Below are 25086 nucleotides of genomic sequence, written 5' to 3' on the forward strand. Positions count from 1 at the left end.
CCCAAGGTGACTCATTGCAGGGTTCAGCTCCAAAAGGAGGAGAGGGGGACCCTGAATCCCAAATGATCCTGAGTTCCCTTTGTCACAGTTATCCTATTGCTTATTACACTGCACTGTAGGGTGGAAAAACACTTCAGGAGAACAGCTAGGCAAAGGATGAAGCATCTCTTCCATACTGAAGCCCAAACAGGTCTTTGATGATCCATAATAACAAAATTCTTATTGTCATTCAGTAACAAGATGGAAAAAACTCATGTGGCTGTTTAGCTTTATGCTGGAGTTGCACATCTGGCTCCATAGTTCGGGCTCCTCTCTGATCCTTGTTTTCCCTCTGTGCTCAGGAACAGTGAAGTGACCAGTGTCAGGCAAGGACAGGTGACAGTGCAGAACTTATGCCTGCTGAACAGCATTGGGACAGGGAATTCATTGACTGGACATAGGAAAACTGGACAAAACTATTGCAAAGTTCATGGTCTTTACATGTATTAATTCAATGCACTGACACAGACATTTTGCACATCCTGCTCACATGGTTTGCATTAAAAAGCATTATGAAATCCCAAAGTCTAGTGCCAGATGGTTTTGGGTTTCTTTGCTTGTATAAAGGGTTTAATTTGGGTGCATGGAAAATGTAAAATACTCTGGTAATGGCTTTAGCAGGACACCCAGCCTGCATTTGCTTTATTCATCACCCTGCTGGCTCCTTCTGTACGTTATATTCGAGTCATGATAAAACTTCAAAACATGAATTCAAATTTACTGACTTCCCAGAACAGACTATGCTCTGTAAAATGCTTAAAGGGATTGACGTGAAAGGAAATATTCCTAAAGACCCTCTGTGCTGAGAAACCACACGGTGAACAAAAATAACCCTCTCTTTCCAAATGTATGGCTCCCAGGAATGCCTGAGCCTGGTCCTGAGTGCAGAGGGAAGGGGGCAGTGGGGAAAGGTCAGCCATACAGCTGTTGCTCCTGCCAGCAGCTTTCTGCCTGCTTTACTTGACGAGCTGAATGAGCCTTTTAGCTCCTATTAACAGGGATCACATTTTTCAGCTGATCTTTTCTTGGGGGAACAGATGAGCACCAGGAGTATAAATACGGAGTTAACTTGAAATCTGAGCTGTTGGAATTCACACATCCCGTTCTCCAGGGCAGGAACAGGGTGAAGGGGCCATGGCACTCTCCGGGTGTCCTCCTGCAGGGCCACTGTCCCAGCATGTACTGGGGCTCTGCCTCCTCACTATTCACATATAGAATTACTGCCCTCAGCCAGTCACACTCCAAATGCAAGTGAAAAATGTTGACCTGGTTAATCCAGTAGCTTTCTAGGAGATAATAATGAAAATAAGCTGGATTGTGTTTTAGAACATTTTGAAGTTACTTCTTTAACTGGATGTGATTTTAGTTTTTTTAAACTGAGTCTAGATGGGGAAGCCAGTGACCAGTTAGAGACAGTTTTTATCTCAGTATCCTCTTTTCTACTGCTTCAGAAATAAATTGCTTATTTTCAGGGGCACCACAAAAGTAAGGGTATGACATATGAACAGTGGTCTTGTTCTCAGAGACGTTATGGGAGGAAGGCTGGTTTGTACAGAGGGAATCCCCTGGCTCTGCTCACCACCTTTTACCAGTTTTCACTCACCCTTTTTCCAGGAGTACGTTTTCCCCTGAGTTTCTGTGTAAAAGCCAGAGAGATGTCAAATAGAAAAACAACCCAGGGTTTTCAGATTTGATTTTGACAAGTTTAGTATTACCAAAGTCTGTGTTTCCACTTGTACTGCAATACATACGAAATTGCTGACTTGCATTACATTTGATCAGTCTCCGAGTACTCTGCAATAATTATTTGGGAGTAATTTTTCTATCAAGTTTTTCTTTAAAAAGCAAGTGAAACAAAGCAAAATTTAGGAGAGCTGCAGGCTGCCATGAAACCTCGTGAAATGCACACAGCAGAGTGGACAATTCCAGGATTACAGAGGCCTCCTGGTCTGTACTGCACAGTCCCAGGTAAGTCTCCTCAGCTATCCCACCTCCCCAGTGCCACTGGAAGCAGCTGCTGATGTCAGCTGAGCCTGCACTCAGGATTTTTTAGAGAGGTGGAGCTGGGGAGGAGCAAGAACAATATAACAAGTGTGTCAGGCGGTCCCGAGGTGCCGAGGTCAGGCACACACCCTGCGCTCAGGGCTGACTCCAGGGTGAAGTCACAGCCTGGGAGCTGAGTGTGTGCCCAGGGCTTGGCACAACTGCCCTCCCTGCTCTGGGGTGGGGCAAATTTCAAAGGACTTTTCAGAATCAAAGAGTCAGGAGCTATAGGTCCGACAGGGGGATGGGGGAACATATAAAGCTTAACAAGGCCTGGAGCTGCAGGCAAGGCATCTGAAGGCTTTTTAGATTCTGTATTGGCAGAAAGTGCCCTTGAGCAGCCCCCAGGAAACGAATGATCAGCACAGACACGGGTGGGAGCAGTTTGTTACACTCTAAATCCTCCTTGTTTAGTCCGTGCTGTATGAAGTTTCTCCGTCCTCCTCACTTTGCCAGCTCTCCCACTGCTGCCCTACCTATCCAGGGGCAGTCTAAAGAGTGACAGAGTACCATGGGTTATTTACTGGTGTTTTCCTCTTGAAGCCTCTGTGCTGGGTTTCTTGTGAATCTACCAAATTTTAATAATTTTCATACATTTTTCAAGATGAAACACATACTCAGTTAACATTGAGACAACTTAAAAAACCTGATTCAACAATTTCCAAGGATGGCCCTTGGCTTAGAAGGAGTCCCCGTGACCTCTTTTCTGATAACTCCAGTGCTCTCATGCTCCAGGGTTGGGACTTGCCTACACTTATGGTCATTCCTCACTTATGAGTGTCTCAAATACAGAACCTTAGAAAATGAATCACACACACGTTGTCACCCCCTGGGAAAACCTTGGGTTATGTGACCTGTGTGGTATCACAGAGATCTGTGACACAAACATGGACAGAATTCGGTTACCCAGGACAAAGTTCAGTTCTCTGAGCCATGAAATTGTCCTTTCCCTTTCCTGCAGTGTCCTTTCTCCTTGTGCATCTCCCAGCTTTTCAAACGAGGTAAACATTCCATTAGCACACAATTGACTCCAAGGAGGCTGGGAAAAGTAGCACTGAATTACTTCACTGAAGGCTATTGTAATTCTGTGCACAAGATTCCTAAATAAAGGTTGTATAAACAAACTTAACCCTAGCATGTTCCAGTTTGGGAGTGTCTGGTCTGTACTCCAATGTATTCTAATAACTGTGTTTTTCAGATGAATTTTGTCTGGGAATCCTCATGCATCACCAATACTCTGCAGTTGCTCCCTGTAGCAATCTCAGTGCTCAGATATGAAGGCCTCAAGAATTAACAATTATATTCACCAATACTACTGGACTGGCCAAAAGCTACTTTCCTGCCTTGGTAGAGGGAGGTTTCATTCCATTAAATGAAAATTTAATGGAGTGGGCTCAGAGCTTCCCTTCATACATGTACAAGGGGAAGGGCTCTCTGTGGCCTCCACGTGAGGAACCACGAGCTGTTTGATTTACAAGCCTCCCTGTTCTTCCTTGAAAGGGCAAACGTGTCCAGGCTGGCTGGCAGAGTGGCCCGGGGGAGCAGAGATCCCCAGCTCCTGCACACACAGCCTGGCCAGGGTGTTCCTGAGGGAGCTCAGCCACCAGGACCAGCCACACCACCCACCCCCTGCAGAGCTCCAAGGTACAGTCGGTCCAACACAGGCCCTGCACTCCTGGTCTCTCTTTCAAACCAAACACACGGAGCTGGTAATTACTGCTGTGCCACGGCAGCAGTGCCGGCACCACAAACCTGTTCATCCAGTTGGCTAATTAAGTATTTGTTTCTGAATGTTCCAGTGTCAATGTTAGTCACTGTATGAATGTAACAACAGGCAACACCCAAGGTCATTCCCAACTCAAAATATCAAAATACATTCTTGAGGTACTTTCCATTTGTTATTGCTCTTATCACTTTTCCCAGTTTGAAGCTGACTGAGAGCTGCTTCCAGGAAAATAATCACGGCCATAGCAGACAATGTGTTTTCTCCTGGTATACACTGAAGGCAGAAACGTGATAATTTCTGAAAACTAATGTCTCCCTTCTGCAAAGACAAAAATCAATTCATTCCATTTATTCTTCAGTTTTCAAGGGCATCTGATTTTTCTCCTAATTCACATACAACCTCCTTTCCCTATTTTTGCTAAATACCAGCATTGTGCCATTTTCAGGCTCACATGGATAAAACCTCCTTCTAGATGACTCGTTTTATTAGTGTGACTGACCTTGGAAATGGATGTTTATGATATAACTATGACTAGACTTTCAGCTGCCTGAATCTTAAAGGAATAATTTTTTCAAGAAGACTTTATTATTAAGTGTGCCTATTAAAGCCGGTGATTATACTAATAATCTGAGTTATAGTATGTTTAATTACTATAATATGATATGATCCAATAGGACACCAGTGAGGAAAAGCAAACCATATTTATGAGCAATGACAGGCTTTTTACTCCATTTTATTGAATAACAAATACCATCCTTCTCTTAGGTGACTCCCTCTACTTTTACAGTGTTTATATAAAAACAAGCCAGTCATATATACTATATGTCATACCATCAACTTGGAATCAGAGATGTCTTGAAAACCAGGTGTCTGCAGCTGTGAAGTCCATACACACAATTTGATATTTTGTGCCAAATACACCAGTGATGCCTAAATTCCTCATGCAGTGTATTGGGAGTCCCCTTTTGCAGGCTATAGAAACATTTTATGCCCCCATCTCTAGCTGGCATTGAAACAGAAACTACACTGACAGGTCTCTTAAAAATTACATTATAGGTTGTTCCTGTTTTTTACTATTCTTGTAAAGTCTTCCTAAAAGAACTAGAATTGAAACACTGGCCACAGTGGAAACACTGGCACATTTTAGGCAGATCTTTGTTTCTACTCAAGGAACCTGTTTATCTTCTCCTGTGGATGTGGCACCTGGGGACATGGGTTAATGGTGGCCTTGGCAGTGCTGGGGAGTGCTTGGACTCGATGATCTTGAAGGTCTTTTCCAGCCTAACAATTCTATGATTCCATACCCAACATGTTGTAAAGTCAGTCAAATAATCACGAAACACTGGGGAAAAAAATGCCTTAGACGTGTGAAGTCTCGTTGCTCATGCAGTGGGTAAGAAATTCAAACAGCATTTCCACGTATGCCAAAAGACTTGGATTTACTCTGACTCCTCCATCAGTCTTTATGATCTTCAAGAATCACTTCCTATTTTGTATTAAAAACTCATCTAATATTTAAGCTGTGCTTCAGGCAGGCCTGTTCCTGCTCTCTTCCAAGAGAGAGTCCCTTTTTACTGGGCACATTGTCTTCCCCTGGCTGTGCTTGAGCACCAGAGTGGATGGTGACTCTCCCTTTCTGTTCCTTATGCAGCTGGTCAAGCCACAGAGCACACAGGAAGGAACATCTTTCTTTCTCATTGCTTGCTTCTGCCACTTTGGGCTATAACAGTGCTCAAGCCTGTAATTTTAATAGCAGTATTTTTCCATTATAAGCCTCTTTTCTGAAGCAAAGGACCAGTGAGTGACACACTGTCCTCTTGTGGCATTGGCAAAAGGAATTTAGTTACACATCACAACCTATGTGCAACACACAAAATGTGCACGTGGGTTTTCCAGCCACTCCAGAGATACCACTTGGGAAGAAAAAACATCAGGGGAAAACAAATCCCAGTGCATACAACATCACAAAATAGATCCCACTGGAGAGATGTCCAAACCCCTGAGACTGGGAAAGGGAAGAGTGATGGCAGGGTGTGTATCCTAGGACAGAAATGAAGTTCTTACCTGTATTATCAGGGTTTATTTCAACCCACAGGACCCCTGCTTCAATTTAGAAAGCTGGAAAACAGAAGAAAATTATTTATTTATTTATACAGAGAAGGTCCCACCTCTTATGAATGATGAACTATGAATTTATACAGCAGGCCATATGTGCTCATGAGGAAATCCTTTTCTGAAACTCAAGACTCTGGAAGCTATTCACCAAGTTCAGTTTTACCCATGTTAATGAGAAGCCCAGGAAATTAAGACAGTTCCTTCCTAAGAAAAAGTCCTGCTCAAACCAGTGAAAGCCCAGCAAGGCCCAGGCCCTCTGTGTGGTTTTGCAATGTCTGTTTGCATTTCTGGGCCTGAAATCCTCAAACCAACTGGAGAACGTCCCAACAGGAGAAGAGCAGGACCTGGCTCTGTGCACACAGAAGGATGTGTAGGATGATGTGACTTACTACGAGATTTCACTGGAGCTGGGGATTTTTTCTATTTGGCTGAATCAATCAAACCTGTAAGTTTAGCTTTGTTGTTACAAACAGATGAAAGAATATATAATTATATAATTATGAGGAGAAAAGGTGTCTTGTTTCTATCTAATTCATATGGAATTGACATGAAAAGAGTGGAAGTCGGGGCAATTTATAAAAGTTTTTTTTCCTGTAAATTTTCACTTTTACAATTCCAAACCCAGTATGTTTGCACTGTTGGGGAACCCCACAGTATCTGGGCTTTTTTAACCTTTAAAACTACCTCAGCTGTATTATTCCTCTAACTTTGATCTTATAATGTAATTAACTCTATTAGCTTAGCTCTGCAGAGTATCTCACATACACATCTTCGTCACAACTTTGAATTCTCATGTGCCTGCTCTGGTGCTTTTTTCTCCCTCCAAGCCAGCACCTTTTTATGACTTTTCACTCACCCTCAGCCTGTAGTTTCTCGTGCAATTAAAGTGAGCTGTGCTTATTTTTAGCACATACAAATATTCTGGGAACTACAGAACAGTTTGTCACCCCCGTTGGTAGGGCCCAATTGTTTTCATTTGTTACTTGGTGGAAATTACCATGGAATTCAGTTAGCTTTTTGTTGTTGCCAATGTTTACATTTATTAGATAATTTCTCCTTCCCCGTGAGTTATTCCCACTGCTCCTTCCTGACAGGCATGCCCCCAACCTGGCTTTGCACAGCTTTAAGTGAACATCTCTTTTAATAATTTTATGGTTATCAAAGGAGTATTTCTGATAATTATCTTCGTATTTCTTTGTATTATTTAAGTGTATTTTGTATTAGTTAATGCAGCTGAAAGGATGCTCTCAGCTCTATATCCACATTTCAATCCAAGGTGGGATAACTTCACTTACCTCATTCTCCCAAATCCTCTGCAGTATTTTGGGTAAAATGCCACACTGGAGAAAACAATAAAGCACATAAATATTAACACAAACTTTTTTTTTTCTCTCATTAGATGTCAATCTTTCTGCACAAAATTTATGTGTGAAAGGAACGTGGCTATAATATTTTCCATTACATTATCATGCTGCTAAATCTTTCTTGGCAAAGGTTGTGGTAAGGTGCAACAACTCAACTGCTTGCTTGACAGCTTATCCCAGGAATAATGTTGAGGGGAAAAAAAGTTCTACTCATTATTTCAATATTGAGATGTTGGGGGGAGAAGGTTTTAATCCCTTTTGCTTTGGCAGGCTACAAACAGGACACCAGATGGGATATATTTAATAAATAAACAGTGCAAAGTCTCTGATCCACCTATAGCCAAGTCCTGATTCAGCCTCCTCTTACTGAAATCCCTTGGAGCCTGGTCAAGTCCAGATAAAGAGCTCATTTCAGTTCTGGAGCCAAGCTGTGTTGCTGCATCCAAAGTAGGTTGGGAGCCCTGCCCTGGGAGCAGCTCTGCTTTTGCACTGCTCCTCGAGGCTCTGGCTCTCCTCACTCAGGTTACAACAGGCTATTTTCCCTGCTTACAGCTGCCTCTGGAAAACATAAGAGCTGTTCTACCATCTGATTGTGTCTGGTCTGACACTGTAGTCTTGACATACTCTTTCTTTCCTAAGAATGTCTTTTGTTCCCAAAGTTAACTGGCATAGACATGAGGGGATGTCCCCTCAACAGGGTAAAAATTTCGGGGTCCAGCTCCAGTTCCTTGATATCAAACACGCTGATACAAGATGGGCTGATAAAGACCCAAATGGAGACTTGCAAATCCATCCTACACAGCTCAGTCTCAGTGTCCAGCAAAGGGAAGGTTTCGCTGTGGGATCTGGGACTCCTCTGGAGCCACAGATCAGGAGACACCCCATCAAAGTGAACAGAATCGCACGAGCACTCAGCTGGAATCATCAGCATCATGGAAGGCTTGGGCTCATCTATCTGATCATGTTAAGTTAATCATTAATATTTTTAGTTGTACTTTCAGTAAACACCACATAAGAGATTTCACTGATCCCTCATCAGTAGAACTCAAATTTTGGAATCCCTTGTGTAAATCACCGGGAGAAGAGAGAGAAGCATTTGAGAGGCAGGAGCAGCCCGGGCTGTAGATGGAGTGGCACATGCCCAGTCCAACAGCTGAGAACAGAGTCCCTGTGCCTCAGGGCACTCCCATTGTCAGGGATAACCTCGGGGCACTGCTCATAAATAGAAGCAGCAGCATGACAAAAACTGCCCCTTCAGCTGCATATTCCATTTTAGAGGGACACCAGAACTCCATCAACACTGTGTACACGTGAACATCTATATTATTATCATGGTTTAGTGCCTCTAACTCTCCAGGTTATGCAGGTCATCCTTCAGTCTTTGCTCTGTGTGTGGTCCCAGAGCCATCCTGCATCAAGCACTGCTCCACCATGCACCACATGCTCTTTGAAGTGCCACACAGACCATCAAATATTGGTGTGATTTTAAAATTTTTAAAAGTGTAGTCATCTTAACAGACATAAAAATGGGCTCAGTGGTGCAACTGCCAGTGTGACAGAAAGAAATGACAGCTTAAAGATGGACATTAAAGCATCCTGAGCAGCTGGCATACAACAGGTTATTCAACAGGATGTTTTAAAAATAAGAGAAGAGCACAAAGATGTCTGTGTGTTTTTTCCATGCCAAAGAATGTGCTTTAGAGGATACTTTATTGAGACATTTCTCACTGTACCTCAGCCTGGTACACTGGTCATTGGTTATGCTGGGTATGACCTCGTGGTGCCTTCACATCCAGGTTTTATCTCCATACACAGGCATTAGCAGAGGAGTTCTTCTTGCCTGACTCTAAACGTGGGTATCTGTGCAACAGTCATGAGCTAAGTCATCACTTGTACTATTATATACATTAAATAAGCAATTATCTGAAATCTCATCAGCTAATTATAATACATCAAACTGAACTAAGAATCTGGAATCAGTCCATATGATTGCTTTTCTTCAGCCAGACTCATTTCAACCTAAAGGACTGTATGTAGCTAATTTAACATAGACATATTCTCAAAATAATAAAAATTATATATAAGCCTATGAAATAATTCAACCATGAAGCCTGAATATGAATACTTCATTAAAGAAGCAGGCAGATCTTTCCTGCTATCTGTTGCATCACTCAGGGAATATAGGGAATATACACCTTCTACATGTCAAAAGTCTCTTCCGATCACCGGTGATGCTTCCTGAACTGTCACTGACGTGGACAAATGTTAAGCAGTCTCTCCTCTGTCAGTACAGCAGCTGATTTCACTGGGGTTGTGTCAGCTCTCAGTTGACTGTGGCTTTTTTAAACAAATAAATACGCAGAGCTGACTGCAGACTCTTAGACCATTGGAATTCCATTGCTGCAGAGGGCAGGGCACAGCATCCAGGGGCAGACCTGGGGAAAGGTGGGGGGGTTCCTGCCCTGCTGTGGCCTCCTGGCAGGAAAAGGAATGGCTGGGAATGGGGGAAGGAACAGGAAACAGCCACCACTTGTTCTGACACTGCTGCTGACAGATTGCTTTAAACCCAACAATGCTGTAAAAGCAGTTTCTCTTTTGAATACTTGCAACCCATAATGATTATTTTAGGTCTCCTTGGTTTTGAAAAATCCCACATACAAAATGAAGTAAGGTTTGCTTTAACAATGGAAATACGTGGCTGAGGCAATGACAATTGCCCAGCAACTGAAACAATTCTCTACCCACAGGCCCAACCACTCAGAGGAAAACAATGCAACAGCATGGGTCACAAAATCTGATTTGTTGTTTTATTTGGTCTTAAAACCATTTGGCTCTTCATCCAACACTTCTAAGAACTGTCTGCATTAGGAAAGATATATTGCTGAAAGAACAGATTACCTTCAGCCATTACTGCACTTGAGCTCCTCTGAGCACTGATATTCATAAATTGCTCTTAGGGCTTGGGATTTTTGGGGCAGAGACTGGAACTGACATCAAATTGTATTTTCCTTGAACACAAGAAATGAAAAGACTTTGTACTTCTACCTTGTTCTCTGTCTCCTTTGTTTTCTCTAGGAAGTAACTGAGTCAGGAATAGATGTCATGCTTCTCACTTTTGTTCTCTAACTGCAAGACTATGCCTAAATATCAGAGGAACCTGAAAAACAAGAATTGCAAGCTTTACTAAGATACAACAAGCCAAATTAATTCTTGGGGCAAGTACACAAACTAAACACTGTTAGAAGACTCTCTATCTGCTGGAGGAGAATTTCCTCCATTATAACGAAACACAGCTAAAAATATCCTGTATTATAAGAACTGGAGCTGTATTTGAGGCAGTTCCCTTTGGCAGGGTGATTAATTGATGTGCCACCAGCAGTAACTCTTCTGGAGCAAAGCATTTTCACTCATAGTTGCACCCTCTTTCCATTTCAAGTAAGGGAGAGTCCAGTGTATGATTCGAAGTTCTTCTAAATAAACAGTTTTGATTTGTTCAGGGCAATTTACCATCTCTATCAGTCACAAAAACTTTTGCTGACAGAAAGTCTACAGGTTCCACCAAAGTTAAGTTTGGAGTTTCCTGGCCTCATGGACAGTTCAAGAAGTACAACTAGCAAAACACAAGAAAAGTTAGAAAAGTTGTATTACAATTGGTTTGTTGGTCTGAAATTCCTGACTCATAGAGAGACCAGGTTCTAGTACTTTAAAAAAAGATTTGCTGAAAAAATTGAGGATACGTGATTTTGTCTCTGTAGCCTTTCTGAGTGACATTGATCTGTTGTTTGATTGGGTTTTTTTAATGCAGTGCAGACACAGTCATGATTTAGAAGCTCTGAGCACTTGCTTAGCTACACATATTTTCTTCCCTGTATATCTAGCCACGAAAACTAAAAGTGCAACTACTTGTGAACAGGATTGTAATGTATCTGAGGCAACCCAAGGCCACGAAAATAATGCTGAACCATGACAGTAAAGACAAAAAAAGTAATGAATGGAAAAAAATATTATTACAGGTTCAAAGCTTGTGGGTGATGCTGATATTTTTTACAGTGCTGTGAAACAAATGCCAGAACAAGACCTGGCATAAGTTTGTCAGACATTATAGAGTAATATGCAGAGATAGGTCTGAGAGGTCCCCTTTTCACACCTCCGTGCTGATGCACAGTGGGTAGCCCTGTGGAAAATACAGCTCATTATAAACACACCAGACAGACACGCAAATACAGCGCACAAACCCCAAATAAACTCACGTAAAGTCCATCTTAAATGAGCTGCACTTAACACGAGGAAAAGACATACGTTATTACTCATAGTCTAATAAAAGAAACTTAACTATAGTGCTATAATATTAGATTTACAGCTTGAGGAAAGGTCAGTCCAAAGCATCTCCACGATCAGCCCCACATTTTATTCCTGAGCCCGGGGCTCGGCGGGTCCTTCTTGTAAGACTTTTAAACATAAACGGTGTGACTTGGAACAAAAGGATGACAACTGATGCTGGACACTGCTGGTGTGTGGTACTTGCCAGGCCACGAACGTGGGAGTGCGTTCGGGGCAATAACTGGTCACTAATTCATTTGCAAAGTTCCCAGGCACAAAGGAGAGGGTTTATGTAAACATCCTCAGAACAGGAACACTATTCCTGAGCTTTGCGTACGCACAGAGTCCGAGTGTAAATTTTGTTAAGTGACTCAAAACAACTTTTCTCCTCTCGTGTCTTTGGGCTGTAGCGCGTGGGAGCCCCGCGCGGGTGTCCGGCGGTGCCCTCCGCGCTGAGGGGGCCCGGGTGCCCTCCCGGCCCCGCGTCCTCCATTTCCTGCGCGGCGGCGGCGCCCGCGCCCCACCAAGATGGCGGCGGTGCCTCACGGCTCTGGAGGGCGGGCAGTGGCCTTGCCCGCCGCGCTGGGCCCGGCCCGGGCCTGCCCGCGCCCCTCAGCCCCGGCCCGGTCCCGCAGGGCCGTCTCAGCCCTGACCCCGCACCGCAGGCTTTGCCGAGCGCGGCACCGGCGCCTGACGGTGTCCGGGCAGGGCCGCGCTGGCAGCGTGACGAGGCCTAGAGGGGCCCTGGCGGGCGGAGGCTGCAGGGGATGGGGCGGCGGCGAGTCCCGTGCAAGCCCCGCTGGGGCGTGCAGGGTGTCCCACCGGACCCTGCGGGCCGCCCGGCTCGGCGCGGGAACCGGGGCCGAGCAGCGGGCGGGGGGAGCCGGGCAGAGGGAGCTGAACAGAGGCTCCGGCAGCTCCGGCGCGGCTCTCAGGTGCGTGTAGGGCCGCGCTGCCCCCCGGCGCAGCGGTGAGTCACGGTGGGTCAGCGCAGCCCCAGAGCCGCCATGGCCGCCCGGCGCCCCCGCCCGCGCGCGGGACGCGCGCCCCGCCCACCCCACGGCTGGGTATCCCCGCCCACGGCTCCCATTGGCCGCGCGGAGCAGCGCCGGGCGCCCATTGGCTGGGTGCGCCCCCGGTGAGCCGTGCGCAGAGCGGCGGGCGGGGCGGCGCGGGGCCGTGTGCACACCGCGTGTGGCGCAGGCAGCGGGACCGGCGGCACCGAGTGAGCGAGCGGGGCCGAGTCGTGTGGGGGCCGCGGCCGTGGGGGGACCGGACCGCAGGTACCGCCGGGGGCCGAGAGGGAGTGGCCGGTGAGCCGTGGGGGCCCGAGGCGGGAGCCGCGGCGGCAGCGCGGGCGCCGTGCGGGGCGGTGATGGCGCTGGCGCACTCTGGCCTAGCGCGGGAAAGTGCGGGTGGGCGCGGGCGCCATTGCGGGCCCCATTCCGGGCCGGGCCGGGCGGGGGACGGGCCAGGGCGCGGGGGGGCCGCGGTGGCCGCGAGCCTGGCGAGGGCGGCGGCGGAGGCTGAGTCAGGGCTGGGTTCCGGGAGCGCCCAGGGAGCCTGCGCCGCCCGGGGTGCGGGGGGGCCGCTCCGCTCCGCCCGGGCGCGGCCCGGGGCCGCTGCACGCTCGGCCTGCGGGGCGGTGGAGGGGGGCAGGGCCGCACGTGGCCACCCGGGCCTGGGCAGGGGGAGCGCGGCCCGGCCGTGCGCCAGCGAGTTCGGGGAGAAAAAGATCCTGTGAGCCCAGGGGTTGCGGGGAACGGCCTGGAATTAAACTGTTTGTTCTTCTTTCTCTGTGTTTAATTTCATTTAATTTCATTTTAAGTCCCCGCTAAAGTCCCGTCGGCGGGGCCGCGGCCCGCGCACCACGTGGCTCCCCACGTGTGAGGCGCTCCGGAGACACAGGGTCGAGGTGTCGCAACTGTTTGCTCCGACCACAGGCACGGGTGGCCTGCTCCAAATCCAAGTGTGACCTATAAATGGATAGGAAAAACAGCCTGTGCCATCTGCACAGCGCGGGCTCTGGGGCGGCCTTTTATTTGAGTTCCTGTCGGACGTAGTTCTCAAGTAACCGCTGTTGCTCATACAGAATCCAGCATTGTCATATTTAATAGTGGGTTTTGTTTTCCTCTAAGCACCTAATGCGATCTCATTTCTACGCAGCTCTAAGGTTGCTTGGACCGTCTTCTCTTCCTTAGTGCAGACTTGCCTAGAGAGGCAGTTCTGCATCTGTCCTCCGCGGGAAGAGGTTAAATGAGTTCACTGGGGCTGTGCAACAACCCTGCAAGTTACAGGTTTAACCTGCCATTTAAACTGACCTTGCTAAAGTCTGGGCTGACTTTTATGTTAAAAGCTTCACATGTTGCTCCTGTTTGCTTTTCTTTCAACTTAAAAGTTCATACAGATACCATCTTTCCCTTGTATTTTTTATGGTTAAAATGTGCACGTTTGGTAGATGTGGTTTCTCCCAGTCCACATATGGGTAGGCAGAAAGTGCTGCAGAGTCACTTTTGGATGAACTTTATTTCTCTTCCTGGTTTGTGTTAACAGAGCTATGCAAGAATTACCCGTGTAATTGAAGTCAGGATGTCCTTTTGTCCTGGCTTCTACCCTCTCAGTTCTTGAGTTAATGTTCAGCGTTCCTGGGTCAGTGTGACTGTGAAATGCAGACGGGTCCCACATGGAGCATACAGGCTTGACTTTCCATTTCTGCAGGTTTTCCTGACCTTTCAAGCTAATTTCTTTCAGAATTGGCATAATGTTTTCTGGTGGTCAGAATATTATATTTCATCCTAGTGAGGACAAAAGTGGAAGACAGGAGCATCACTAACTCTGCTGTAGCAGGTTTTTAGGTTACAGATGTGGAAATTCAGCTTTTGAATACTGAGTAGCTTTGGTGATAGTCGTGTTTGAGAACTCTTACGTCTTGCTTGGGAAATAAAAACTCATTTAAAATGAGTAGTACTTGGAGTTTTCTGTTGAAACTAAATGCTAGTGCTTAGGTTAGCAGGCCTTTCTGCCCTTTCAGTCTTTTCTTTGAGGAAAGCAGAGCTGTGCTCCCTGTCACATTGGGGGTTTGCCATGCTCAGGCTGTCTCGGGGCTGACTTGCCCCATTCAGGTGTGGTGCTGTGGGTTGGTCACCAACGGCCTGGAAGGGAGTGGCTGATTTCTCAACGTTGGCCTGTGACAGAACCGACTTGCTAAAGGGCTCTTACGTGTGCTGGCTCTGGCAAGGGCTTTTATCTAGTCTGTGCTTTGATTGAAGGGGTGAAGTCCTGCTGATACCAACTTCAGGTTGTACTCGTAGGTTGAAAGAAGCACCTAGTAAACACAGTGAAGAGTCAGCCCTATTGTACAGGGCTGTTAAATGCTAAGGAACTGCTGGTATCCAGAAGAATTGTCACTAATCTCGGGGTTGAAGTTCAGCTTCCTTTTTACTATGAGGAGCCCAAGTCAGTTTTATTTTTGTTTGTTAAAACAACTTCTTCCCTGGAGGGCATCAAGGCTGAAAGCCATAAAATAAGCATTAGAGTGGAGCTTAGTGGCAGTTCTGTCCATCATCAGCTCTAGGTGGGCTACTAGAACAGGCTCGGCTATTGCTGAATCTTGTGTGTGAGAATTGGAGCTTAATAGCACCTCTCCTGTTCTAGGAGTTTTGAGTATGTATTAACTGTAAAGCTACAGTAAGACACAGTCTTCCCCTTCAGAGTTTGATAGCAGGAACTTCTTGTATCAAAGGTTTCTTCTGTCACTACAAAAAACACAAAAAAACTTGGTCACTTTGAAGTTTGGTGCTTGGTTTGCCCTCAAAAGCTTTGGATCTGACCTAGGAAAGCGCTGTGGTGGCCCACGGATCTGTTCTCAGCCCTGCTTTTTAGCAGTAGGGCCATCATAGAGAACAAGGTCTAAAATTCATTCTTAATGTTTTGGCTTCAAACTGCAGTTGGAGAGCTCTGTAGAAGGAGTTGAGGTAAATTACTACCTTCTCTCTTTCTGGAAAGGTACGGAAACACAATTAGACTTGTGTTTTTGACAAGTTTTCAAATCTTCTTCTGTGAGGCACTGCCTTACTATACCTTGCAGAATTTGACCTGTCTCAGAAATGCTACATGAGGCCATAGTTGTGATTTGTTTTCCATTACTGCTTTTCCTGCCCTGGTGAGGTAAAAATCTTGTTCTGGTATGTGGGGGGAGGGCGGGGACGATGACACATGGACAGACAGGACAGGCTGCTTTGTGTAACACGTCTGAGCTGCGCAGAACAGTGAGAGCTGGGACTGAAAACTTTCCAAGCAGACTTAAGTAGCTTTCTTGCAAAAGGCTTACTGAAGGTGGCCTTGATAGATAAAAGGAACTGCTGGAAACTTGCCTGTGATGACAAAATGGAGGAGTATTGACTAATAGAGGAGCATTTGAACTTGGGTGGTTTTTAGTGCACTCATTTTTTTCTCTTGGAAGTAAAGCTGTAATGGTGTCCAAAGTGCTTGGAGGCTGTTCATTTAAGGACTTGTCTTCTGATCCAGCCTTTTCTGGATATTACCCTTTCAAGGTGGCTGTTGGCTTCCTCTGGAAGTTGAATCCTTAAAGTTCACACTGCTGGGAAATTCTGTCCCATGTAAGGCTTTTAGAAGGTGGGGCAAGTAAAACCAGTGTCAGCTGCAGCCACCTCTGGCTGCTGAAGGTGTGCTGAGTCTCAGATCCTTTACAGGAAGAATGCAGAAGTTAAACATGGAAATACCGCGGGAAGAGAAACTCCAGGCAAACTCTTGGGTTCTTGGATGCGCTGAAGGTATCTGAAGATAGGGAAGTGTGCTTTGTAATCACACTTGTATGGCAGCTGTAACCTTCCAGTACCTCTGAGTTTGGGGGAAAAAGGGGCCTCTGGGTTTTTAAATGAATCTCCAGTAGTCTTGAAGGATAGTTGCAGAGACTGTTCTTTGACTTTAGATTTCCTACTCACTTGGTGTAATCTTTGCCGTTTTGCTGAGAAAAAGAAACTTCAGGTTTTCCTTTTGAAGGGGCAGTTATAAAGGAAGAAACTCTGAAGCAGATGTAAAACTTTTGAGACTCCTTTATGGTGGTGAGTGGTGAGCTTTTGTCCCTCGTGCAGGTCCTGACCTGGACTGGCAGATAGACTGGAGGTAAGCTGCCATTAGTCTTGATATGAGAACTTCTCCTCTGTGCATGTAAAGCAGGTCTGGCTCACCTGTTAGGCATTTGTCTCTTACCATGTGTTAACCTGACTGGTTCTGTGGGGAGGATTCAGTCCTGTGACATTGTACCATAGCCTCAGGTTCATGGGAGTGAGATCTGGTAGTGGAATGTCTGTTCAGATGTGCTGCAGTTCTGCTGCAGCTGCTGCCAGTGCTATTTTGCTCTCTTTAACACATCTTATGTTGCCATTTGATAATGTTTTAATGTGAACACGTTTTGGAAGAGTTGCGAGTGAAGAGTGTATATATTTCAGAGACCCCATCTTGTCCTTCTTGAAAATTAGAGGCAGCATCAACTGTTGTGCCTGAGCCCAACTCCTGCAGTTGGCTTTGCCTGTGTTTTCCCTGTTCTGCAGTGTCAACATGGTTGCTATGAACACAGGTGTAAACAATGGCACAGTGAGTGCCAGCTGCTGCCACCACAGCGGGCAGTGCTCCTGGGCATCCTCAGGAGACACTTGGAAATCTTGGGCACTGACAGGAAGCAGAGAAGCCTGGGTTATGTGTAAAATCAAGGGTATCTCTTAAGTGCTTGGACAACCAGTTGTTTTAGTCTTGTTTAGATCTGTTTAAGATCTTCTTGCACCCTTTCATTGCAGAACTTCATTTTAAGGGCACATACCATCATCTGGTTCAGCTGAAAGTTAGATATGGGATTACAGAGATAACACACTAAAGTTTGTATCTCTTGTATTTTAAATTCTCAGCCATATACTGTGGTTGGAAGAATCACTTGAGTGCTGAAGACCATCAGAGAGAGGATCTGTTTGGGGGAGGAATTGGTAAAAAGGCAGAGTAAATTTGTTAAACATTGGGGTAGAGGTAACTAAAATTCATGTTTAGATATATGCTCTCCATTTAAGAGCTAAATGTCAGGATGCTAATTCTGGTTCCTTCTTGAGGTCATGTGTCATTGTGCTGCTCCTGTAGTGACTTTTTTCAAGACTCTGCCCCCTGACTGTTGCTGTAATCTGGGATGCTGGATGGTCTGGGAGGAGGGGGAGTGTTCTGTAAGGTGTATGAACTGTAGGGTTACAGGAGGATTATCTTGATGGGGGATCAGGTAAACTGCCAAACATACCACATAACGATTGTACTTCTGTTGGGTTAAGAATAATAAATTGGGAGATGGCTTTTGAGGTATTAAAACTTTGGGAGATTTCATCAAAACAATGCTTGACGTGCATATTTTTAGACTAGTGTACTTTAAACTTCAAGCACATTTTAAAAAAGACTCCAGTTTAACTGTGTAACTTCCTCGTTCTTTTCCTGTAGTTCTGGAAGTGTTGTGTAAGTGTCCCACAGCTCAGGGGAGCTGTGGCCGTGTGTTTGCCCTGCCCCATCCTCCCCACAGCCTCAGTGGGCTGTGCAGGCTGGCTCTGCTCACCTCCATTTCCCGTTTGGGCTTGTGCTGTAGGACAGGCCTGTCTGTCTGTTGCTTCCAGGATGTTTTGTGAGTTAGCCCTTTTAGATACCTGGCAAGTGTCTGCTGTCCTTTGGGAAGCCTGATGTCTTAAAACATTTTCTTTCATGTGAACCTGGGAGTGGAATATGCAGCCTGAGCTATAGGTAAATTACAAATTGTAATTCTTGTTTTTCTGAGTCTAACTGTTAGTTAGGTTGTAAAAGACGTTGGGCTAATGTGTTCTTCAGTGCTTTAGGTTTAATGCTGCTTATTCTTACACTTAGCTTCTAGAGTGAAGCTTGATTAGTCAATAAAGGTAGTAGCTGCTAGGCAGACTTTTAAAGAAGGTAACAACTACCAGGAGGAAATAACTTGTACAGATAAGTAGCTGCTTTTGAGTTTAACTCATAGGATTGAGGAGGAAAGTGCTTTACTGAAAGAACAGCATTAAGGCTGGTAATACAATAGTTAAAGGGGTTTACTTTTTCCCTCTCCCCGAGTATTTTGTAAGTTCTTGAAGCAAAGGTTGGCTACAAAAAGGAGTGAAAGTTACATAGAACACAGTTTCTTTATCTGTTCTAAGTTGCCTTACTTCAGGCAAAGTGGAGGCAGACTTTCATCCATCACAGTAGTTTCAGTAGTCGTGATGAAATACTGCACAAAAGTATTGAGTTGGCCAGAAGTCCTGTTGGGTTTGCATTGCCTTTGCTGGGGGGATGGGAAACCTCTGAGTCTCTCATTTTAATGTAGCCTTTGGCTGGGGGAGGAGAAGGGGTTTTAAAATGTCCTTCTTGCTCAGACAGGTGATCTGCAGCCATGAGCAGCAACGAGTGCTTCAAGTGTGGCCGTAGCGGCCACTGGGCCCGGGAGTGCCCCTCTGGCATCGGCCGTGGCCGTGGCATGAGGAGCCGTGGCAGAGGTGAGTGCTGGCTGTGGCTGTGTTTGGTTGTATAGCAGGGTGTCTGGCTGAGTGCTGTGGATAGGGTGTAAAACTGGCGTTGTCAGACCTACAGATTGGTAATAAGGACCGAGGAAATGTACCTCTGTGGAAGAACTTTGCCACAGGCTCGGAGTGTGACACCGACTTGTCAGTTCAGCTGACAGTGTTTGTGATTGAGTCGTAAGAATATTCTGAACTTAGGCCTTTTTCTTTTCCTTCTTGTACCCGTTCCAAGCAGGCTTCCAGTTCATGTCCTCATCTCTGCCGGATATCTGTTACCGCTGTGGTGAGTCTGGCCATCTCGCCAAGGACTGTGATCTCCAGGAGGATGGTAAGTATCACTAAATATTTGACTCTTCAGTGCCACGGGCAGAGCTCTGTGGCTGAAGAGAAGGACGCAGGGGTTCCCTGGGAGCAGGCTGGGGGTGTGCCCCATTCAAAGCATGCTGCCCCTCATGCAACCAAGGTTTTATAGTCTGTTTGGTGTGTTTTTCCCATTGTGGAAGCCTGCTATAACTGCGGTAGAAGTGGCCACATTGCGAAGGACTGCAAGGAGCCCAAGAGGGAGCGGGAGCAGTGCTGCTACAACTGTGGCAAGCCCGGCCACCTGGCCCGCGACTGCGACCACGCGGACGAGCAGAAGTGCTATTCCTGTGGGGAGTTTGGGCACATTCAGAAAGACTGCACCAAAGTGAAATGCTACAGGTAAGGCTGCCAGACACAGCTGCAGTGCACCTGCTGTGAGAAATGCATTCTAGGGCTGAAATGCAGCCTCAGCTCTGGCCAAGGAGCGAGTTCCTTAGAACAGTTACCTGTTGTTGCTCAGAACTAGGACTTTCACACCTGTTAGCAAAGGGGAGTACAGATTACGTGATGCACATCTCTGCACAGCCACACAGTGCAGTGTTAAATCTCTTGGGCTGTACAGGAGAAAGGGCCATGTCCTTTTGCAGAAGGTAACAGGAGATGCTTGCCCACAGTATAGACTTGCTGAGGTTGGGTGCCCAGTATGTCATCCCAGAGCTAACAAAGCTCAGCTGTAAAGATCAGCTGACTGGCACAGCCAGCCCCAGGATGAACACACTAAGTTGTCTTGGTTATAGAGAAACATGGATAGAAGTGGGTGTTAAGTTGGTTTGAAATACCATCTTCAGAGTGCTGTCTGGGTTTTGAATGCAGGCATACACCAGAGACGGCACGTTCCTGAGTGCAGTATTCTTCACCCCCACCAACATTCCCTTCTGTGGAGGAAGGAGAGAGAACATGGTGTATTTGAGTTTGACTAATGACTCTCAAAACAAAACTAAACTGCAGGCAGGAGCGTTGCGAGCAGGCAAAACGCAGCCCACAGTTAAAAAAACAAGGGGGGGGGGGGAACCAAACCACCCAAAGCCTTCTGTATTTGACATAGACTGATTTTGGCATATCCAGTGATTAGTGTGAGCTGATCATTTGGGAACAGTTCTGGCTGTGGTTAAGACAAACTTCCTTCATGTCAAAGAATTCTGGAACACAGGACCAGAAGTCTTGACTGCAGAAGTTGTGTTGCGTGAAAGTGAAGCAGATAATGTACTTGACAGGGTGGGATTGCTCCTGTGAAGGGCTGCTGGGGGTGGCTCTGATGAACTGTTTCTGTTGCAGGTGTGGTGAAACTGGCCATGTAGCCATCAACTGCAGCAAGACCAGCGAAGTCAACTGCTACCGCTGCGGCGAGTCAGGGCACCTTGCACGGGAATGCACAATTGAAGCTACAGCCTAATTATTTTCCTTTGTCGCCCCTCCTTTTTCTGATTGATGGTTGTATTATTTTTCTCTGAATCCTCTTCACTGGCCAAAGGTTGGCAGATAGAGGCTACTCCCAGGCCAGTGAGCTTTACTTGCCGTGTAAAAGGAGGAAAGGGGTGGAAAAATCAACTTTCTGCATTTAACTACAAAAATGTTTATGTTTAGTTTGGTAGAGGTGTTATGTATAATGCTTTGTTAAAGAACCCCCTTTCCGTGCCACTGGTGAATAGGGATTGATGAGTGGGAAGAGTTGAGTCAGACCAGCAAAAACCCTCTCTGGGTTACAGGGAAGTGATCCTATGCAGGAGGAAAGAAATTCTGGAAGTGTCTAAACTTCCTCATAACTTTTATTTTATTACAATGGCCTTGGATTGTCTGACCTCAGTAGCTGTTAACACCAAGTGATATCTGCATCAGGCCCTACCTAGAGCATATAGCTGAGTGGGAGTAAACAAACAAGATGCACATGCCTGTTAATGGCCATGAGAGAGAGAGAGAAATCTGAAATCAATCTTAAAAGTAACAGTAAATCAGTCAGCGAATGTTCATGTTGGAGATACAGAACGTAATGGGAAGCTTTTGAATAAATATCTCAAAGTCAATCTGAAACCCAGACATCAGTGCTCATAGCATATACAATTTGGAGTTATTCAGGAGTTGCAAATAAATGCATTTTCACAGAAATCAAGATGTTATTTTTGTATACTATATCACTTAGACAACTGAGTTTCATTTGCTTGTAATCAGTTTTTAAAAGTAAGATGGTAAGAGCAATTGAAGTCCTAGAACATAGAAAATGTAATTTTAAACTATCAATAAAGCTGGAGGAGGAAGGGGAGTTTGGCTAAAGTTCCTTTTGTTTATTTTTGGTTTTCCTGTACACAGTGCAAAATAACATATTAAAAAGGGGTATGTGGAGGTTCAGTTTGGACTTTTCTTTTGTACTGTCTTATGTTCAGTTCCCATCCAGCTGGAAATGCGATGTGTCTGCAGATGGCCATGGGAATGAGCTGTGGGGTCTGGGAGGTGGGGGCCTGGAGCAGTTCAGTTCTTTTGGCAGTACCTGAGCCCTCACTGCTGTCACTGCACTCGGAACTCTCGCTTAAAACCTCTGCACTGGCCGTGTCCGTGGGTGGTTGTGCTGTGCTGGTTGACTGAGGGTCAGTGAACAGTTCCACAGATGAAAAGGGAGCTGACTCACTGTACTTTCACATCCCCTCACTACGGGAATAAAGCCTGGATGTGCAGGAGTTGTTGGCCCATCAGTGCTTCACCGTAAGGCAGGACTGGAGAAGGGGTGTCCAACACATGCTGTGAAGATCTGGCTTGGAAGTGCCTCTGAGCCACTGTCTGTCCTCGAGCTCTGGCAGATCCTGTGGGATTGGTGCAGTTAGGATCAGGGAGAGTGTGCTGCAGTGGTGAAAAATGGGCTATGAGGTCTGGAGAGAAGTACCAGACTGCCAGTCTGGAGCTCTGCTGGAGTAGAGCTGAATTGGCACTGCCACTTGTCTCCTGCATCTGCGCTACAATGACCCAGTTCGTATCAGGTTAACATTTTTGTTAATTTTGGAAGCGACCTGTTCACAGTGTCACAGCCATGCAATAGTGTTCCTGAAGGTTGTGATTTTCCAGGAACAACTTGAGCTTGGAGCTTTTGGCACACTGGCACAGAGTGAGGCTTTGCAGAAGGGCGAAGAACTCCTCAGTTCCTGAACTAGAAGATCCCAGTGAGGAGGCTTACCTGGGAGTGCTGGAACCTGTAAAAGCGGATACCCTACTTGATAATTTTGAGTGGTGTAGGAAATCTGATACCTAAAATGTGTGTGTCTGAGAAAACTGATGGTCATAGTGCTGTATCATGTCAGGTGAACTCTGGTAGGGTTGTGGTTGTTTTGCAAAGGACTGCCTTGGCAATTCAGAGATCCTTAATGTTTAATTAAATAAAAGATTTATGAAGATCTTAAAGTTTCATCCTGGGTTTGGTCTTCGAAACCTGTGAAAACCAGCGAACTGTAGTTCAGGGAGAAGATGCTGGTGAGAAGGTGAGGTGCAAGGTGGGGAGGGCTGGGTTGGTGCTGCTGCAGAGCAGAAGGGAACAGGCTTGGCAGAACTGCCTTTATTTGAAGCTCTCAAAGAGGGAGCATTGTGGCACTGCTTTGCCCAAGCAGAAAAGAATCCCAAGTGCTTGCTCATGCCTGCTCAGTGTGACATAAAGGTGTGTAGGAGGTTTCTTGTTTGTTTTTATCTCAATAGCTGCTGTCAGAGCATGAATGTATCCTTGAATCCTAAACATGGTTTCTGAGCCTCTCCTAAAATCGACACTCGAAACGTGTGGATTGTCTTGGGGTAGTGCAGATGGCCCAGCACGGGGATGTTTAGCTTGGTAGATTAATATAAATTAATGGCGTCTTTACATAAATCTTAGTTAAACAGTAATAAAGCTCGAAGCTCTCAAAGTCTGGGACATGTAGCTAAAAAAGTGCTTTCCTGTAAAAGTTAATTTTTTTTACAGAGAAAACAGGATTTGAAAGCTGAGAAATGCAAGTTCAAAAAGCAGAAAATTATTCCAACAGAGATGTCTCTTCCTGGTCATCTTCCTGTGAGAATATTGGTGCTGGTGTTCCAGGGTCAGTTGTTCCCAAGTAAACAAGAAATGGATGAGCAAATGGTGATTTCATAAATTGTGGAGACTTGGAAAAATCAAACCTTATTTTTCATTTGTTCCATGTTGATTTTTTTTCCACTAACACTGAGATATCTCATTTGTTATGGCAAATTCCAGGGTAGTGGTTTTCTGGATTTGGTGGATTATATGGATTGGGAAGGCAAAGAGACAAATCTGTAACATTACTTTCTACAAACGGGACTCTAAGGGTTGCCATTTCTGGATAGGGGGAATTTTATTTTACTGAACTTGCAGGGAGTCACTAAATAAATTGTCACTGAAAGCCAGTCATCCCGGTTTGTTTTGGACCAGTGGATCTCATGAGGGCTGGTGTAATTTGTAAATTGTAATTACGATTTGTAAAAAAACTGCCCATGAGCCAGCAGTGTGGGCTTGCAGCCCAGAAAGTCAGCGGGGTCCTGGGCTGCATCCAAAGGGACATGGCAGCAGGTCCAAGGAGGGGATTCTCCCCCTCTGCTCTTGTGAGACCACCTGGAACACTGGGTACAGTTCTGGGGTCCCCAGCATGAGAAGGACATGGAACTGATGGAGCAAGTGCAGAGGAGGCCAGGAAGTTGATCAGAGGACTGGGGCACCTCCCAGCCTGGGAGAGCTGGGGCTGCTCAGCCTGGAGGGGAGAAGGTTATGTGGAGACCTCAGAGCCCCTTGTCCTGTCTGAAGGGGCTACAGAGAACCAGAGAGGGACTGTCCATCAGGAACTGCAGTGACAGACAAGGCGGGATGGCTTCAAACTGAAAGGGGAAATTAAAGTTCGACGTCAGGAAGGAACTCATCCCTGTGAGGGTGGGGAGGCCCTGGCACAGGTTGCCCAGAGAAGCTGTGGCTGCCCCATCCCTGGAAGTGTCCCAGGCTCGGCTGGACGGGGCTTGGAGCAGCCCGGTCTGTGGGAGGTGTCCGTGCCCTGGGTGATGTTTAGGGTCGGTTCCAATCCCTCCCCATTCCCTGTCCCCTCAGCCCGGTCTGTGGGAGGTGTCCGTGCCCTGGGTGATGTTTAGGGTCGGTTCCAACCCCTCCCCATACCCTGTCCCCTCAGCCCGTCCCCGCCGGGAGCACGCGCTGCTCGCGCCGGGCCCTGCGCATGCGCGGCGAGAGGCGCGCGCTGCTGCCCCCAGGAACGGCGGGAGGGCCGCGCAGGCGCAGTCGGGTGGGGCGGGGCCGCGGGGGAGCACATCCAGGGCACGGCGACGCTTCCACCGCACGGAGGGACCGGGGACTGAGAGACCATGGTGAGTGAGGGACTGAGGGACCATGGGGAGTGAGAGACTGAGGGACCATGGGGAGTGAGGGATTGAGAGACCATGGTGAGTGAGGGACTGAGGGACCATGGGGAGTGAGAGACTGAGGGACCATGGGGAGTGAGGGATTGAGAGACCATGGGGAGTGAGGGATTGAGGGACCATGGGGAGTGAGGGATTGAGGGACCATGGGGAGTGAGAGACTGAGGGA

The 25086-nt window shown here is 46.5% G+C and overlaps 2 protein-coding genes and 1 long non-coding RNA gene across 8 annotated transcripts in view; 2 read left to right on the plus strand and 1 right to left on the minus strand.

The window, feature by feature from the left end:
* Nucleotides 1-4529: 4529 nt before the first annotated feature.
* LOC108506103 lies at nt 4530-12109 on the minus strand. Of its 4 annotated transcripts, none has more exons than XR_001877674.1 (6): nt 11621-12109; nt 10333-10444; nt 9021-9147; nt 7219-7263; nt 5873-5926; nt 4530-5546 (listed from the first exon to the last, which is right to left on the minus strand). It is a non-coding gene; the product is annotated as an uncharacterized LOC108506103 (long non-coding RNA). The 4 variants fall into 4 exon arrangements; XR_001877673.1 differs by having other exon boundaries at nt 11538-12109; XR_001877675.1 differs by having other exon boundaries at nt 11646-12108.
* Nucleotides 12110-12767: 658 nt separating this feature from the next.
* On the plus strand, nt 12768-21878 carry CNBP (CCHC-type zinc finger nucleic acid binding protein). 3 transcript variants are annotated; one of them, XM_017832769.1, is made up of 5 exons: nt 12768-12890; nt 19029-19148; nt 19408-19500; nt 19676-19874; nt 20811-21878. In XM_017832769.1, exons 2-5 carry the CDS (start codon nt 19046-19048, stop codon nt 20926-20928), a joined length of 513 nt encoding a protein of 170 aa, XP_017688258.1. In that variant the 5' UTR covers nt 12768-12890; nt 19029-19045; the 3' UTR covers nt 20929-21878. The 3 variants fall into 3 exon arrangements, with proteins under 3 accessions (XP_017688258.1, XP_017688256.1, XP_017688257.1); XM_017832767.1 differs by having other exon boundaries at nt 12780-12890; nt 19673-19874; XM_017832768.1 differs by having other exon boundaries at nt 12820-12920; nt 19673-19874.
* Nucleotides 21879-24783: 2905 nt separating this feature from the next.
* The window catches only part of ISY1 (ISY1 splicing factor homolog), a 10513-nt gene continuing 10210 nt past the window's right edge, over nt 24784-25086 (plus strand). The window contains exon 1 of the mRNA XM_017832796.1: nt 24784-24866. Within this exon, the coding sequence (XP_017688285.1) occupies nt 24864-24866 (3 nt within the window). The 5' untranslated portion in view covers nt 24784-24863. The remainder of the gene's footprint in view (nt 24867-25086) is intronic.

The sequence above is a fragment of the Lepidothrix coronata genome, unplaced genomic scaffold (assembly GCF_001604755.1).
Source record: "Lepidothrix coronata isolate B3197 unplaced genomic scaffold, Lepidothrix_coronata-1.0 Scaffold205, whole genome shotgun sequence".
Lineage (NCBI taxonomy): Eukaryota > Metazoa > Chordata > Aves > Passeriformes > Pipridae > Lepidothrix > Lepidothrix coronata.

Coding starts and splice junctions, on each gene's coding strand:
- CNBP (XM_017832767.1), top strand. CDS start 19,046: ATGAGCAGCAACGAGTGCTTCAAGTGTGGCCGTAGCGGCCACTGGGCC. Junction 19,149..19,407: donor CATGAGGAGCCGTGGCAGAG/GTGAGTGCTGGC, acceptor CGTTCCAAGCAG/GCTTCCAGTTCATGTCCTCA. Junction 19,875..20,810: donor ACCAAAGTGAAATGCTACAG/GTAAGGCTGCCA, acceptor TTTCTGTTGCAG/GTGTGGTGAAACTGGCCATG.